Genomic DNA, 18,470 nt, shown 5'->3' on the forward strand with positions numbered 1-18,470 from the left:
TTCATAAGATAAAATCTTAAGCTGCAATAAAATCATACCTCAAATATGATAAGTTCCAAACCTATTACACATTGAGCCAAAATTTTAAGTCCCAAAATATACGCAAAATGTATCACATCATTCCAAATATTACCATATTCCTAATTAAAAATATTACCATCAAACATAAAAATGTATAAGATAAAACCTTAAGCTGCAATAAAATCATACCTCAAATATGATAAGTTCCAAACCTATTACACATTGAGCCAAAATTTTTAGTCCCAAAATATACACAAAATTTATCTCATCATTCCAAATATTACCATATTCCTAATTAAAAATATTACCATCAAACATAAAATTATCATATTTAATCTGATGCCTCACTAAACTCTAAATATTTCTTAAACATACTCATGTTCTTCTTACTAAAATAAAGTTAATTTTTATGAGAAAATACCAAAATATAAATGCATAATTTTTACGAAAAATAATATATTAAAATTCTGGCAGGATTTTTAAGAAAAAAGCAAAAAGAAAATACCTGAAGATAGGTCCACAAACTCTCATGAAATCATCTATCAAAAAAGAAGAAGTTCAAGTCATTTTGAGACAAAAGTCCTCAAATATACCCCAACGTTCAACTAACTGCGTCATCAAATATTGCCATGTCATCAGAGCAATGCTCGACAACCCTTAATAATCTCTCAAAATATATCTATCAAAGTATCGTATAAATCTTGTCGAATCGAATAGCTATTTTCGGATTTTGATGCTATATAAAGGAGATGAATCCCTTTGGGGAAAAAAAAGAGAGAAAAAGAACGCAGCGGCCGTATTAAGCCCTCTGTAGTGACGTACTTTATCCTTATTGGTGTGGAGAAGAAATCGAAACCCCATAATGATTTAGCGGTCAAGATCAACAGGCTGTTAAATCTGTGTTCTTTTATGTGGTTCTGTCGGCGTAAGTTGCTAAAAATAGCTCGTTACAACGAAGAGCACCAAATTCCGTTGTTGTTGAATTCTTAGTCTTTCTGAGAGTTAATTTTGATGTCTGAAAGATAAGGAGGAGAAGAGATAAGACAGGAACTGCCGCCGAAATGAAATACCAATAATAGAAATTCAATAACCCTCCGATTTGAAAATAGGAAATAAGTGGGAGTTATTATGGGTTGCGTATGAAAGAAACTTGATCTATCAATAGCAATTTTTAATATGATGTTGTGATGGAAAATAAATGTCTTATGCTTATTTAAGTAACTGGGGAGGGGGTTAAATATGATTTCAAATCCTTTTTTAATATTTATTTTTGATATCTCTGATTTGAAAATAAGAAATCAGTAGGAGTTGTTATGCAAATGAAAAAATTCAGTGAAATTGGAATATTGCATATATTATTCATTATTTAGTTGAATCAATATATTATTATGATATATTGATATCCCGTAATTTTCCGATAATTATTTTCTGTAGTGACCTCAAATAAATGTTTTATGCTTCATTTTAAGTTAACCGTTGGTTTTGAATTTGATTTTTAATAATTGTTTTAATTTATTTTTGGCATCCTTGATTAGAAAATAAGAAATCGGTAGGTGTTGTTACGCATATGGAAAAATTCAGTGAAACTGCATATTGCGCATCATATTCATTATTTAGTTGAATCAATATATCATTTTCACGATACCAATGTTCTCGTTATATTCCGTTGAACATTTTCTGTTGCGATCGAAAATAAATACTGTATGCTTTATTAAGTAACTGGGTTTTTACCGAACATAACAGATTCACGAACAGAACACTTAAGAGATGAAAAAAATTATAGAAGGGAAGTGAAATTTTTATAAGATTTGATTATAACTTTCTACCATTGATGTCTTCAATTTGTAAGTAGAGCATATTATTTTTTACTATTCCGATGTGGTATTTATGAGATCCAACGGAATCCTCTCTCTTCGCTGGACAAACTTATAAACTAGAAACAATTTAGAAAATTTAGAAGAAAAAAAAGCAATTTCCAAATTAGAAATGAACCTTAAAGAGTGTCGTCGAAAAACTCTTCAATCAAGTATGACTTAGTTTTTCGTATGACCTTTTAGTTTGAGTTGCTTTGGTTTATATTTTTTTCTTGTTTTTATTTCATTGTCACTGACTGTACACGTGGCTTTCCTTTGAAAATATACCTAACAAAAACGCCACAGAGCAATGCAACTATTGAATTAAACAGTTTTTTAATGAATGAACCGTTTGTAAACATATTTCCAAAATGATTGCTCAACTTAAGTCTCTTATTTGAAAATTATCGTTCCATTCGGATTTTTTTATTTGTACCTAAATGAATGTCCGATTTTGGACTTTTAGCTGCACCTGAGTGATTGCCGACAGTTAGTTTCGAACCACAAACATAAATAATGCGACATATACATACTATTATTTAAACGAAAACAGGAATGTAATCAATGAGTTACATTAAAAAAATGTAAAGCATTCCTGCAACAGCCCTCTGTGAGCCAGGGGTTCATGGAGGTTAAGGTTCCAAACCGTCGCTGGAGATCGAACCACAGTTCTTTACAATAACAGTTTAGTGCCTTAACCACTAAACAAACGAGGCTCGAGAGTTATATTACTATTTATTATTATTCCCTCTAAATATTAATTCTGAACCAAAAATAAGTAATTAATAATGACTTTTTTACTACTGCATATTTCAAATTGTTAGTTTTTTGGACCTTAGAAAAATCAGCGCTTAGTTTCAAGTGTTATGTTAAGTGCGTATGAAATTACAAAATAAAAAGCGAGAAAATAACAAGCTGGATTAACTTGAAAATTAATTTTTTTCATCTTATGCTGGCTATTTATAATTAGGTTGTGTAAGAGGGAAAATCTACAATCTTTAACTTAGTACAGTTATGTTTTTAATTCGCAAATTTAATAAGTTTCAAATCTTTCATCAAACAACAACTCTATACGAAGGTAGTAATAATGTACTATTGTCGAATATAATATTTAAATCTGTATTGTTGATAAAAATTGATAAAAATGGAAAATAGCTATTGAGTTAATATTGTAGAGTCATACATAAATAGTACAGCATTGAGTCATACCTCCGTTTTAATTCGTACATAAAAGAAATTAGTAACCAATGTCATGAATTGAACATTAGCATTGCAATGCTTTAGCCACTGATAAATCTTGACAACTTGAGTAAGCCCAAAGAATTTAACTATGTAAAGAAATACCATGCAATGCTTATTCATATTACCTGATATTACTCCTCTAATATTAATATTATGAGAAATATGTGTGCACAAATGCTATCTTTAATATGTTTAAAATAAAGGTTTGCTATTTTTTTTTATAATGAACAAGAGTTTTAGGCTAAAATAGCTAATCAGAAGATGCTTTTGGCCCTAAAAGACAAAAAAACTGTAAAAGAAATTGTGTAGCAAATATATTCGCAAATATAGCTAAGGTGAGTTTATTTATACATATACGTAAGAAATTAAATATTTCCTTAAAAGCTCTTTTTTGTCCTAAACTGATCGATTCTCCCACACAATATTTAAAACTAAAATTCATATCAATATTTTGACCATTTCCTAAACTTACCAAATTTAAAAACAGGAAAGAAGTGGGAGTTGTTTTGTACTGCTTGTAAAATTGGTTTCAAAAATAAAAAATTTTATTAAAAAAGTACTTTATTTTTCATTTTTACAAAATGGAATTTTCTAATTTAGTTTTGAATTTTAGTTTAGAAATTTCTTTTATGGGGATAAAGAGATAGGATTTACATTAACAAACTTTAAAAAAATATTTATTTTGCTCCCCAAAATGACAGGTATAGAGTATTTTATTGAAATGTTACTAAAATATTTTATTAAAGAGTATTGTGTTACTAAGTTATTATTTTTGAGCAAAATATTTAATTCTAATACTGTTTCCATATCTCTACTTGAACTAAGGTCAGTATTGGAAGAAAAATAATTAAAATAAAATCTTGAAGTTAATAGATATTCTTTATTTATTTTTTTAAAAAAATTTGAAAATTCCTATGAGTGGAGCATTAAGCAAAAAGTTACAACTGTCTCACCATGAATAATTTGCATCTTTGAATAATTAAAAAAATCTAATTCCAACTAATAATACGAATGAATAAATTTTTTAAGGAGTCTTTCCTTTTATTTCTAATGGACTCTGAATAAATTCCTAAAATTATTTACCACTTTTAAAAGCCTATTTTACTTCTTCCAAAAAAAAAAGAATTCAAATGGGCTTACGAGCATTATCATGAGAAAATTGTAAACTAATTCGTAGCCCATAACATTTCAAAATATACTCAATTTACTAAAAATTTATTTTGAGATAAATACTACAGCTTCGTCTCGAGAAAACTGTCAAATGACTTATTAATGCAGGAGTTCAAAAAAAAATTTTTCTCAATTTCATCATAAATTAAGTAAATTGTGATGCATAAAAACTTCGATGGTTTCATAAGAATTACATTCTTTGTCTTCAGAGTTCTTTTAACTTACATTGTTAACTTATATGACATCAATTTGCCTTGTAATTTTATGACTGGGTAATATTTTTCATACGCAAAGAGATATAACAAAATGTAGAATTCTTTTATACGAAAGATTAAAAACATTTTTACCTAGTTTGGAATTCAATAAAATGGAAAAACAATTTTTTTTTTAAATTTATTTTGTTTTTTCATGCCATGTTTAATTTTTAAAGACCTGTAGGAGTAAAAAAAGACTTTTTATACTTAAAAAATTACTTTGGCAAAAAAGAGTTTGGAAAAAAATTACTCTAAAATCACTTAATAAGATTTCTAAGAAATTTAATTTCTATTATATATATTTACTCATGATACAAAATTATACATAATTTAAAAAATTAAATAGAATTAGAATGTCTTTTTAGTTATTTATAGATTAAAAATAGATTGAAGTTGGCTCATACTATAATCCACTTTTAAATATAAGCTCTAAATCCTATTAATTAAAAAACTAGTTTTTAAATATGCATTTAATAATTATATTAATTCAATCTAACTGCGATCAGAGCACTGAATAAGACACAGGTCTATCGCACCTGGGTTCAATTCGTGGTGGCGGCTTGAATCCCATATCGATAGGTACCAATGGACTAAGAAATAAAGAAGCCTGAAAAGCGCAATAATGACCTTATTGCCCCAGCACATCATTGGATTCAAAATTGTGGAGTCTTATCCTTCAAGTCTTATCCTTCCCCACCCCCCAAAAAAAACACATTTTTACGGGAGCACTGTGTTTTTTTATCAATGTTATTGTTTTTAATGCCACTTGCCAATGAACCAGTAAGACTGTGTTGCGAAACCAAGCCAATTTAAGGCAGAGGGTGCGTCTCTTGTTTTCAGTGGCGCCATCTATGGCCAAGAGTACATCTTCAGTCACACACAGGTGCCGCAACCCGCTTTAAAAGGCAGATCCATTCATACATTCATCAACAGATCGTAATTTTTACCTAAACCAGAGAACGATTAATCTCCAATTCAGTATCCCCAGGGGTATTGATTTGTTATGGGAGCTTGCAGGACTTTGTGACTCTATAAATGTAACGTGCACCTGTCACCATTAACTACAGGGGGACTCTTCGGTTGACGGGGATTAACTCACGACCCCTTGAACATAGGCCCAATGCCTACCAACCAGGCTATCTCAATCTTTTTATTAATGTAATCACATTATAATGTGCTGCGTTTCTATTTTAAGCTAACTGCTATATAGCCAATATTCTACTACTTTTATACTCTCGGCAAACGCAACGTTTAAAATCGACTATAGTACGGTGTGTAACATTCCACTACTATAAAATAGTACGCAAATTATTTATTATATTGTTAAGGGAAGCAACAAACGAATTTAAATTTTAAATTGTTTTCAGAATGGACATGAATATCCTTGTATACAATGACAGGAAATGTTCACAGTTGAAAATCTTCACTATTTAATTCCGTATTGCATTCTCATTTATTATTCACAATTCAATATTATTTCTCATTTATTATACAACATTCAATTGCTTCTTCAAACTAATTGTGAAGTCAAACAAAAACTGACTAACTCCTGACATCCCTCATTTCCCAGTGCCTGGTTCTAATAAGAAATTTGTTGCAAGCAGTTATCTTTTTCTTTAATCTAAAACATATCTTTTAATTTCTGAATAAGCATATTACGTGAATTTGTGAATAGTTTAATTTCTTATTAGAAAAATTCGAATTTGTATATTTTTTAGCAAAATATGAATAACTAAAATGAAGATTATTTGGTATCATATTTTTTCCTATTTACATTAAAGCATTTTGCTCGTACTTTTATTGGAATTTCCCTAAAATATAAACATAACAAGATTTTTTAAACGAGATGTAAAGGTGATCAAATCAAAAAATGCATAATGTATAAGTCGTAATCTAATTGCAAGGTCCGGCTATTTGCAAACTGCAGACGTCATTTATAAGATTTATTGTCATGAGCCTTATCGGCGTATTGCAAAAAGTGAGATTTTTCCAATCAGAATATGGCCTATATATTTCTTAACAAAGCTATTTTGATCAGTAATAATTCATTTATTTAAATTTTAACTGTTAAAAAATTTAAAAAAAAATCATTGTGATATTATTTATTGGGACTCAAAAAATGCTCAAACCATGGATAGTCATAGGTCCTCAATTTTCCATCACAAATTTTACGTTCACAACTTTTAAGGTAATTAAATTTTCTGTCTTTAGAAATATTTGACCTGCTATTGTTTTGATTATTATTCAAAATAGTAAACAAAACAATATCCATTTCTTCAACCTACTTTTTTATATAGCAACATTCCCATTCCAGGTGCGAATATTCCGTGGAAACAACTAGTTTCATAAAAACAAAAGAATGTGCCTTTAAAAAAATGCTTGATTATATTTCTTTTTGCTTAAAAAGTCGGTAACATTTTAAATAGTATCTTTTTATAGTCATTTCTCTGTATATTACCTCCTTAACGTTACCTCAAATATTCAGATTATCTAATAAGAACTGATTGCGTGATTCCTTGCAAAGCGTCCACACGTTTGGCGAAAGTCTTCACTCAATCATCAAAGTTATTTATTTATTTTACAAATTTCCGAAAAAACGTCAAAAAACATTTTTTTTATTCATATAAGTGTCTAAAAAAGTTTTATTTAAGGGGCAAAAACATGATTTCGGGCAAAATTTTCAAAATCGAGTTTATTATAAATTTAAACTCTCTGTACTCTTTGCTTTCTAGAAATACTTTACTTTCGTGTTTACTCGTATTATTTACTAAGTTATAACAGTTTTTGTGCAAGTTGATAACAGTAGATTGACAAAGGAATTAAAGACTTTAAATGCGTTTTTCTCAAAGTCAGATTTTTTTACATTTTACTCCACCTTAAACAGGATATCTCATGCAGTTTTTAAAATAGTCCACAAATTTTCATGAGTATTTATGCTTATAGCACACGTGTATTGAACTACAGACTGTGAAAAAAAAGTAGAATTTCATTTTTTATGCATGTTTTTACGCAAGGACAAGTTCAGAAAATTTTAAAAATTTGCTTTTTAACTACATTGATCCCTGAATCAGAAGTATATTCACTAGCTTTTAAAATAATAGATTAAAACATAGTTGATAGCCTTTTAAATAAAATCCTCAAAGGGTTTTTTATTTTAGGCAATAGAAATTTTTTTACCGTTGTTTAGTGCATATGCAAAAAAAAATTTATTCTTACCTGAAGAAAATATTTTTTTAATGCTAGCTTTATAAGTTTTTACGCATAATAAATCAAATGAAGTAGTTTTGAGCTCTGCTGGTGAGAGCTATATCAAGTTCTCCGTTGTGTACGTGGTCGCTCCTGTTTTGCAGTCGAATATGTACGAGCTCCAGTGGTGTGTGATCGAGACTGAGTAGCAACAGCTTGAGGAGGACAATTTCGCAGCCAAAAATAGCAAGTTCAATATGTGCCATCAATCTAAGTAGACATGTTTAAATCGAAGTGGGCGTTACTGTCAAGATGGGCGTATGCAGACCACGTCTGCAAGTTCCTAATGTCATACTTTATCTATCAAATGGTACCCTAAGGTACATCTCTTTCTTCTTTGTTTAGGAACTGGGCATCTGACGCCAATATAGGCCCCTTTTCCATCCATCGTGTAGTAGTAGATACATACGTAGAAACTGGTTACATAAAGGGAAAGAAGCCAAAATGGAGTAGTGAGAAAATGGCACTTTGCCATCGTGCTACAAAAGAACTGTCGATGTGGAAAAACGTGAAAGTGACTGGAAAAGGAGTTGAGAGTGATCAGCAATCAAGTAGTCAGCTGTACTTTAGCTTGAAATAGACATCTCGCTGTTTGTATGATTACTTATTTTGATGAGGCAATTGGCATCACCAGGCCCTGTTACTTATTTAACCGGAAGGAAACTATTGGCTGACAGTAGAGTTAAGTTTCGTGAGACCCCTACTTGCAAAACATGCTTCAACCAAATGGGTTCAAACGCAAAAAGCCGTCATTACTGTTTGATCAGACAGAGCCTAAATGCTACTACCGAAAGGTCGATCATCACGTTCTTTGGTCAATGCTACAATAATTTACTACTACCAGCTTACACGGTGTTTTCACGTTGACTGGGTCTGAAACTACATCTCGATTTTCTGTCATTAAACATTGATCTGTGTACGACATCGCAGAAGTTCTAGAGACCGCAATCTTGCATCAAGATTAACACGTCTTATATATTAATGAATTGGAATTGTATTATTGTAGTGGTAGTTGCACTACAATTCAAAAAAAACTCCTCGTAGCATTTATTTCATATATAATTTTAAGTTGTGTATAAAATGATAAATATTTACATTAAATGTTTATATACAAAAAACAACTATGAAATCTTATATTTCTGAAAATTCTCTAAAAGCTTTTATATTGTATAATTTTAAATTACATATTTTGTATTATTTATAACTACATTTTAGATAGTGACAAGTGACATAAAAGTATTATGTCAATAATACTGTGATATAATGTGACAAAAAGTGTTATATCACTCTCTATTTAATAGAGAGAAAACTAATCGATTAGAAAACAAAAATCCCTTTGTTATATTCTGTTTTGCTTCTCAAAACACGTCTTGAGATACACTAAAAAGAGGATTTTTTCACCATAATCCTTACTCTATGCATTAACTTCTCGCAATTCGAATCCAAGTTTTCTATTAATTGAAATAACCTATCAATTATGTATACGCAACGCATTTAAACATTTTTATATCTGAAATATAGTAACAAAGTTTTTTTATACATTATTCAGAATTGTTTTACTTCATGTCGTGTTATTTTTAAAAAGACATCGTTTGCAGATAGATTAAAATGCTTCAAAGAAAACTTCCCAGAAATGTAACATATTTTAAGCCAGTAGGATTATTTATTAACCATTTTTGAAAAAGTATGGAAATGATTTGTTTTATGGTTATTCCCAAATGAATGATTTAAATATCATATATTATGGTTTTATTAATCAGAATTTTTTTTACCAGAAATATTACTACCACACAGTACGGTTTACCAGATATTTTTTATATGTGTACGTATAAACTTCAAAATAGCTATTTTTATAAAAATTTAAAGAGTTATCGGATATTATAATGGAGAAAGTATGCTTTAATTTTTTAAACTAACAAAAAACAATAATTAATAAAGGCATTGTTTTTTTATTGGCCTACACTGCCAGAATTTTCTGATCAAATTTCGGTATAAAGTACCGGCACTTCGAAGTGTATCATCCGAAAAAATTTTTTCACCGCAAGATACATTTTTACCGTAAAGTATTATACCTTTTTGTACTGTATTTATTTCATTTGAGTGATTCAGTGAATGTGCGGTAATTATTACTGCAAAAATTATGGTACACCCTTGTACAAATTAATTGAAACAAACTTATTTTTTCGTGTTTTTTAAAGACGATGTTTTGTGGTTGTTTCGGTTACAATGGGGTTGGACCTTTGCAGCCTATTGACGGTATGATGCGTTCTGAGGAGTACATTACTATTCTGGGTAAAAAAGTTGTTCCAGAGTTGAAGAAAGGATACCCTGATGGAACAGGGATTTTTTTAACAGGATTTAGCTCCTTGCCATACGTCCAAAATTGTCAAGAAATTCATGTCTGAGAATCAAATTGAGACATTGGAATGGCCAGGGAACTCTCCGGATATCAACCCAATTGAGAATCTCTGGGCCATATGCAAGAATCGCCTATTAAATATGGACTGTACAACTATGGAGAAGCTAATCACGGCGTTAATTCATGTGTGGTACAAGGACACAAATATTATAAATGACTGTAAAAAATTAGTGGAATCCATACCAAATCGTGCCCAAATGTTAATAAAGTGTCGTGGAGATCATATTATGTACTAAAAATTTTTGAGTTTGTATAAATTTAAATAAAATAGCATTTTCTCTTAGTTTTCTGAATTTATTGAGTTTGTTTCAATTAATTTGCACAAGGGTGTATATCAGATTCTTTGTTCCGTAACACTTTCCGGTAAAAATGGATTTTAAGGTATATCGGCACGTGCTAGGCACTTTTTACCGTAATTTGATGCGATATTTTTTATAGTTTTTTTTATTCCTAATTTATAAGTGAAATCAATAGTTTCATAAAAAAAGAGGTCGCTATTATTAACGCTTAACGAAAAAATTAAACCCTAAAACCATTCATTTTTAAGACCCTTGTAATATTTCCTATAATAGCTTGATATTTTTTCATAACTCTTCGTGCCTTCCTTTAACTGACTATCAAGCATAACATAACGTTTTTTTCATACGATTTAAAATTTCCAATAAATAAATTTTCTTTCTATAAACAAACATGACTGGAAATTTTAAGATAATTTTCTCATTTGTTTCCCTGGTAACAAAACGCTTATTTTTATTTTAATCTACCTCATTTAATTATTTTTTAGCTTCAATAAAGGCTCATAAAGCTATTTATGAGCTCCAATAAAAAAAATTCGCAGAAAAACCCATTATTTGTTTAATAAAATAAACGAAAGTATTTTGCTGGTATAAAAAAGGAAAATAGAAATAAAATACAAAAAGTTTCAATACAGTTAGAATCCCAAATTCCCCAAACTTTACCTTAACTTAGAACAAAAAACTCAAGAATATCTAGAGACAGTTTATGAAATCTGCTCACACAAGGAAATCTATTACATTTTCTATGCTTTCTAATCTAATTTTTAAAAAAAATTATTATTGATCAATATTTAATATTATATACCGTATTATTTAATATTATATACCGTTTTCATATAAATACAGTTAGTAAAAGAATTATAAGAAACTATTTGTACACGTAAATTAAACATTGCCTTAGTAACTGTCTTTAAAAATTAAAATAAAAGTAGTTCATTCCATTTAGAGTAGGGGAGAGTGGGGTCAATTGTAACAGGGTACGATTGTAACAAAGCAAAAATTTCGAGTGTCGGGTTCTAGATTTGGTTCCTAGGTGGCGCACAAGGTGTATTTAATAAATCTACATGTACATCCCTGCTGGCAACCATTTTTATGTACTTTTGAAAGAGTTACATCACAAAAGATATTTTCACGCTACGCAAGTACTTTTTTTGGCATTAGAATATTATATTGTAACGAAGTAATTTTGTTTAAACAAATAAAAATTATTAACCGAATATGTAAGTGGACAAATTAATTAACATTTCAATTTTAAAAAAAATTACTTTTGTTAATTAACTAGCATTGTTTTTAACAAATGAAGCTGAAATGGCGTCTTGGGGACGATTGTAACAATAAGTAAAGGGACGATTGTAACAGCTGAAAATAAATTATCTTATGTTTACAAACCATTACTTAACTCTTTAAGATCCACCAATAGTTTCCTATATCATTTATATTATGTTGCATGTGCATTATTTTATTTGTCACCTTTCACAGCATAAATTAAAATTTTTAACCCCTTAAAGTTAAAAGTTTAACCCTTTAGGTCTCTGCTCATTATTATTTTTACTCCTAAAATATCACTACTATTTTGATCAATAAAATTATATATCACAACTATGATAATATGTATAATTAACTATGTTTCAGTTGAATTTATGAACTGTTACAATTGACCCCGTAAGTGGGGACAATTGTAACAAGTGCACGACAGTCAAAAATTGTTAATAACTAATATAATAACATTTAAAGTAAGGTATTTATTTATTTTTTCTAGTAGAGGATAGTCTACTTTACTCGTCTGTCAATTAATACTAATAATATATTGAGTTTTTTGTTAGTTAAAAATAGTTAAGTAAAAAATGTTACAATTGACCCCACTCTCCCCTACCCTTCTTAAAGTTTGGTGTAATGAAATAAAACTTGAAAACAAATAAACAAAAATATTAAGAACATTATTATTATAAAATCATGCAAATGCATAGTGATAACTTACTATAGTTAATATTTTGACATTTATTTTATTGTGTTCATTCATTTTATATATTTTAATTTTATATTTTATAACCGCCATTAAAAAGCAGACACAATTCTGCGTTTACGACTATTAATATTCAACTCCGTAGCCTTGTACTTTTTTAACAAAACGTAAAAGACAAAGAAACTCCTGGATCAAGCATTGGGACAAGTTAGCCTTCGGGGAAGATTTTTTGATGGAACTATCCCGCATTTGCGTTTAATGAAAAGGAAAACCACGAAAATATCCCACGGTAAGCTTCATAACAAGAGTATTCTGCCGTCTCCCGCTGAAGATATTTTTACATTATCCCTGTGGTCTGTACGAGCCAGGAGCAGAATTCGTGTCAACCAGCCACCGCTGGGTTCGAACCTGGTGCGATTAGGAGGAGAAAACTCTATCCCAAGAGCCACTGCAGCTTAATATATTTTTATGTATAATATTTTCAGTCCAACAAATGACTTCTATTAACTAAAATTTACCGCGTTAATAAATATTCACTTCTCGAATAATTTTAATGAGCTTGTTTAAATAAGATATCAATTTTTTTCTTTTGTAATTAAGTTTCAACATACACGTCTCGCTCAAAAGAAGGATTTTTTTTCATACTCTTAACTAAGATTTCAGCTGAATTTGATAAAGTATTCTGTATAGCAATATATAATTAAAACAATAAAAATTTATTTTATAACACGTTTTTAGAAAAATATTATAGGGACTAATAATCAGAACCAATATTAACTTATCAGCTTTGATAGCTTCACTAAAATGTAATATTTCGGTATCATATGCAAGGGGCATATTGCAAGGGGATTGTTCAATATCATATGCTAGAGGATAAATAAACAAATATGCCTTTCACGTTATTTACGGAAAGGGAATTTCTGTTTACCCTGATGAAATTAAAATAATTTTAAAAAGTTCAAAAAGTAGTTTTGTTTATAAGCTTATAACACATCCTTTTTAATACTTTACCTTTCGTGGTACTCAAATCAAGCTGTATTTCAATTTCTCTGTTGGCAACAACTATTAACATTGTTGTGACCAATCACGAAATTTACTGTTTTAAATGGCGAATATGCTACACTTGATTTGCATAATGCTTTTGTGGTATTTCATGCAAATGAAAATGACGCCAATATCTGTGCTTATCAAAAAGAAAGTGAGAAATATTTCTATAATGTAAAGACGCAATAATTGATTTAAAGTAAAATCATTACGCAGATTCTTCCATTATTATAAATATTATTCTATTAATTTTTTAAAAAAATGAGTTAAAAATAAAAGTTTAAATTATATGGCGTTGTAATTGGTAAGGAAAAATGAAGAAATGAAAATATAAAGTTGGAAGAGTTAATTTGAAAGGCACAACCTGGCATCACAAATTAAACAGCATATAAAGAAATATAAAAATTAATAAAAATTCAAAAAGAAAATGCATAAAATTATCTAATTACCTGGTGATATATATATATATATATATATATATATATATATATATATATATATATATATATATATATATATATATATATATGTATGTGTATATATATATATATATATATATATATATATATATATATATATATATATATATATATATATATATATATATATATATATATATATATATATATATATATATATATATATATATATATATATATTTGTTTTAAAATACATTAAAATAACCTAAAAATCACCTACTTTACAAACAAGTCAAAGTTAAACTTTTATCACAAACATCTCATATCTCTTTGATGTGAGTTATTAATACTCGAAGCATCATCTGCTTAGTGTTATTATGATAAATAAATTTTATAATTATATTTAATAGCAAATTATTATATATAATAAATAAAATTCATAAAAAACTTCCCTTTTGCACTTTTAATATATGTTACATAAAATAATATTTTTAGTAAGAAAAAACTCATATGCATTTGCATCGTTATATTCAAATTTATTCTTCAAGCCAATTATGCATACTAACTATTTAATTTATAAAAATATTATAGATTTAATTCTACTATTACTTTATTCAGTTTTAGTTATATAAGTCAGTAGTTTATACAAAATAAACAACTACTGTGGTTAAATTCTCACGGTTAATAAAACTATCCAGACTTCTCGATCATTAGCTCTAATTAGAAACAATTCTCACATTATATTCAATTTTATGCTTAAGTTTAAATAGCATAAATATTACCAAAAATAAATATAAATCAACAACATACCTCTTCTTTATGTCGTTCATATTGTAAAATGAATGACTTCGAAACTTGTGCTGACACATGGACTGCCAAGTTATCTTTGGAATGCTCAAACTTTCTTACAAAATCAAGCATGATGTCAACACCCCCGCAGCCGAAATGTTTTTTTCTTCTTCTATATACTCTTTGCAATAACATTCTTTTACCCCATTGTCAAAGTTCACGCCCTGGTAACATGACAAAGACATAACCAAAACACAATATTGTTTGCTTTGCAAGACTGAACGACGCGTTTTGTAAAAATGCACGGAGTGCTAACTCTTCAAAATTGAGTTTTTGTTGTTGTTTTGCATGTAAAATGGTTAAATCTTTCTTGGTTTATCTAAAGCAGCTGTCAAGCTTTGCACGAGTCTCCGTATCAGAATTTTCACACCTTTCCTATCCGTGCCATTAGGGTTATAGTAGCTTCGTGACTATAACCTTGTTTCGAGTTGCAGTTGGTAGGGAGGAAGGGTTGCTTTAATATTTGGCATCATCATCAGTCGCTCATCTCTGAAACAAGCGCCAAGTTCAGTTTTTATTTTTGCTGCAAACTTAATATTGCTATTTTAAAATCAGGCAAACATTCTATTTTGGATTAAACTTTGAAGGACAATTAAATGAGTTAATTTTAGCTGTTTCCCTTTTTCTTTACTGTGTTTTCTTTGTAATTAAAATTCGTAAAAGTTTTCGTAGTGATAAATAAATAATAATTTTTTAAAGCAATATTCTAACTAAAATATAAAAAAATTGTTAATTTTCTTTTTTTACCTCAGTGTCAGTTGTCGTCATTTAAAATGTAAGAATATTAGGTAATATTTTTGGAATTTTAAAACAATTTTCTATATTTAGCCTCATTGCGGCAAGAAAAATCAAGAAAAAAATTATCGTACAGTTTTAAAAAACTTTGTTAAATAATTGAACTAATTATATCGAAAACAGACCATCTCCAATTTAAATCCATTGGAGATTTACTTTTAATTCACTAATGCTTTAGTATTCACTAATTTAATTCACAGTGATTTTCATTTTCGAGTTATTTATTTAATACTATTAATTATTTTATTATTATTCATAAGTATTTTGCTAATGATAATATACTGATCAACAATTAAAATTTATGTTTTTCTTTATTTTAATAATTTTTCGTAGTAAAGAATTAAAAATGTCTGTTAGAAATAATTTTCTCGTTAAACATTCAAATACAACAATTGACCAAATCAATCGTTAATCATTCTTGAAACCTATTAACATAGTTGAAAAACGTTTGGCTTTCTAAAGTAAATTTAAAATATATTTTAATAGTCATGGAATAAAAAAAAAACAATTAAGAAAATATTTAATATTGTTAAAGATGTTTATAGTTCAATAATAAATATCGTACAAATTTATTTCCTGCGCTTATTTTGCAAATATATGAAACAAAATAATTATAAAAACTTTTTTACTTTAATAATTTTTCGTATTAAAGAATTAAAAATATCTGTTAGAAATAGTTTTCTCGTTAAACATTCAAATACAACAATTGACCAAATCAATTGTTAATCATTTTTGAAACCTATTAACATAGTTGAAAAACATTTGCCTTCCAAAAGTAAATTTAAAATATATTTTAATTTTCATGGAATAAAAAAAACAATGAAGAAAATATTTAATATTGTTAAAGATGTTTATAATTCAATGATAAATATCGTACAAATTTATTTCCTGCGTTTATCTCACAAATATGTGAAACAAAATATTTATATAAACTTTTCAAAAAAAATTTTTAAAGCTATTATATGAAACATAAAATAAAAGAAGCATTTAATAATAATATAAATTATTATTTCCTTAAATGCTGAAACTGTTAATTGTAACAACTGTTTATAATAACAGTTTTTTAGAAAAGAATAAATAATATCAATAAAATAAGTTTAATATAATAAATGTTTTCAATAAGATAATAAATATCAATTCTTGGATGAAATACATATATTATTTCAAACATATGTACATATAAAATAAAAAATTGATTTATTCATAAAAAAAAACAATTTCATAATTCGGGATTTTCGTTTTTACCGATGACCGAAACAATTTCTTGTATCTGTAAAACTGTTTCTCTGCAATAGCTGACGCACAGCAGAGAAGGTGAACGCATACAAACAGTGCGCAAAATAAAAACGGACCACCCTAAATAATTTTTGCTCTAATGAACGGATCTTCACGTTTTAGGACTCATTCTTAATAATTCGAGGGGGTAAATTCAAATATGTTAATTAATTAGTGTAGATGGTATTTTAAGCTATGAAATCAGACACAAAAACGTACTTTCCCTGAATAAACATAATAGTTTTTCGACGGGTCCAGATTTCTAACTTCCAAAACATAGGAGGTAGTCTCAATCAGAGAAATGTGGTCTCAATAGTTTGGTCAGAAGAGCTGTTCAAAGTTTGGCCTGAATTGTTAATTTAACTTTTTACGTATTTCGCCATATCTCAAGAAATTTCGAAGCGAATAGAAAATTTTTGCACACAATTATGAAATTCGTTTGTTCATGCAAAAATTAACTTTCAAAACTTATTTACTATTTTTTATTATTTTATTTAACATTAGTAGAAAAAAATTTGAATTGTATGGTATACAATTTTTTACATCGTTCTAAAGAATGCATTTTTACATGGTCAAATACAAGATTTGAGTGAAGTCGATCGAATAGTTCCTGAGAAATCAAAATTCGAAAAAGCCGTGTTTTAAAAATTCAATTTCTCAGGAACTATTTGACTGATTTCACTCACATTTTGAAATTTGCCGTGCAAAATTATATTCTTTTAAATCATATATACCTTAAAATTCAAAATTTCTTCAACTAATATTAAATAAAATGATAAAAAATAATAAATATTACATTAAATTTTGCATGGAATTACCTTTGGAAACTGCATAGTAATAAAATTTTTACTTCTGCAGTTCTGAATTTTTTCACCTTTATAGAAGATCAAATGACTGAAAAGAAATAACTATTATTTAAATATTTGGACTGCTTATTTCAAATTAGCCCGAAATTTGAAGACAATACACGGAATTAATTGAAAAATTTGTTTCAGATTTTTAAATAATTAAATAAAAATTGCGATTTTGATGTTGATTTTGAATTCAAAAATATTAAAAATTATCCTAAAATGATTAATAATATTAATGTTTAAAATAAGTTCTCAAGTATAAAAATTTGAGTACAAAATAACTTCAATTATTATGCCCTTATAGTGTTAGAAAATATTTTTTAGTTGTATCATAATTCACGAGTAGTAAAATATTTAATATCCATAAGTTGTTAGGTAAATATTGGTCGATAACTTACTGAGCTGTAAAACTATTTCACTGCAATAACTGATATAAGACAGGAAAGACTCAAAAGAACCTGATGTTTCCTTGCGTGGGTTAGGAGGAAAAGATTTAAAACTGCTTCAAGGGAGAAAGAGAGCGAGAAATAATTGCTTACCCAATAAAAAGAGACTTTCCGTAATTAAGTTAAATTAACTATTTTGCATTATAAAAAAATAAATTATTTAGGTTTAAATTAAAAACAGAATTAAAGAATTAAAAATGAAGTATAAAAGATACTTGATAAGCCTTTCAGTTATTTTTACAGCAGTAAAATAATTGAAACTAACTTCTGTTATTTTTCTAAAATTTTAATTGTTTAAAAAAATGCAATTAAAGTAATAATAAATAA

The 18,470-nt window shown here is 28.0% G+C and overlaps 1 protein-coding gene across 3 annotated transcripts in view; it reads right to left on the reverse strand.

Annotated features, from left to right (window-relative positions):
• The window catches only part of LOC107453322 (kinase suppressor of Ras 1), a 59,144-nt gene that overhangs the window by 24,938 nt on the left and 15,736 nt on the right, over positions 1–18,470 (reverse strand). Inside the window, exon 1 of one of the 3 annotated variants that reach the window (XM_043042674.3) lies at positions 14,738–15,234. The exons of 1 other annotated variant lie outside the window; for it this stretch is intronic. In XM_043042674.3, coding sequence (XP_042898608.2) covers positions 14,738–14,796 — 59 coding nt within the window. In that variant the 5' untranslated portion in view covers positions 14,797–15,234. Of the gene's footprint in view, positions 1–14,737; positions 15,235–18,470 lie in introns of those variants that run through there. One more of the 3 variants, XM_087157296.1, reaches the window with a different exon arrangement.

The sequence above is a fragment of the Parasteatoda tepidariorum genome, chromosome 2 (assembly GCF_982258835.1).
Source record: "Parasteatoda tepidariorum strain Cologne lab strain chromosome 2, Ptep-v5.0, whole genome shotgun sequence".
NCBI lineage: Eukaryota > Metazoa > Arthropoda > Arachnida > Araneae > Theridiidae > Parasteatoda > Parasteatoda tepidariorum.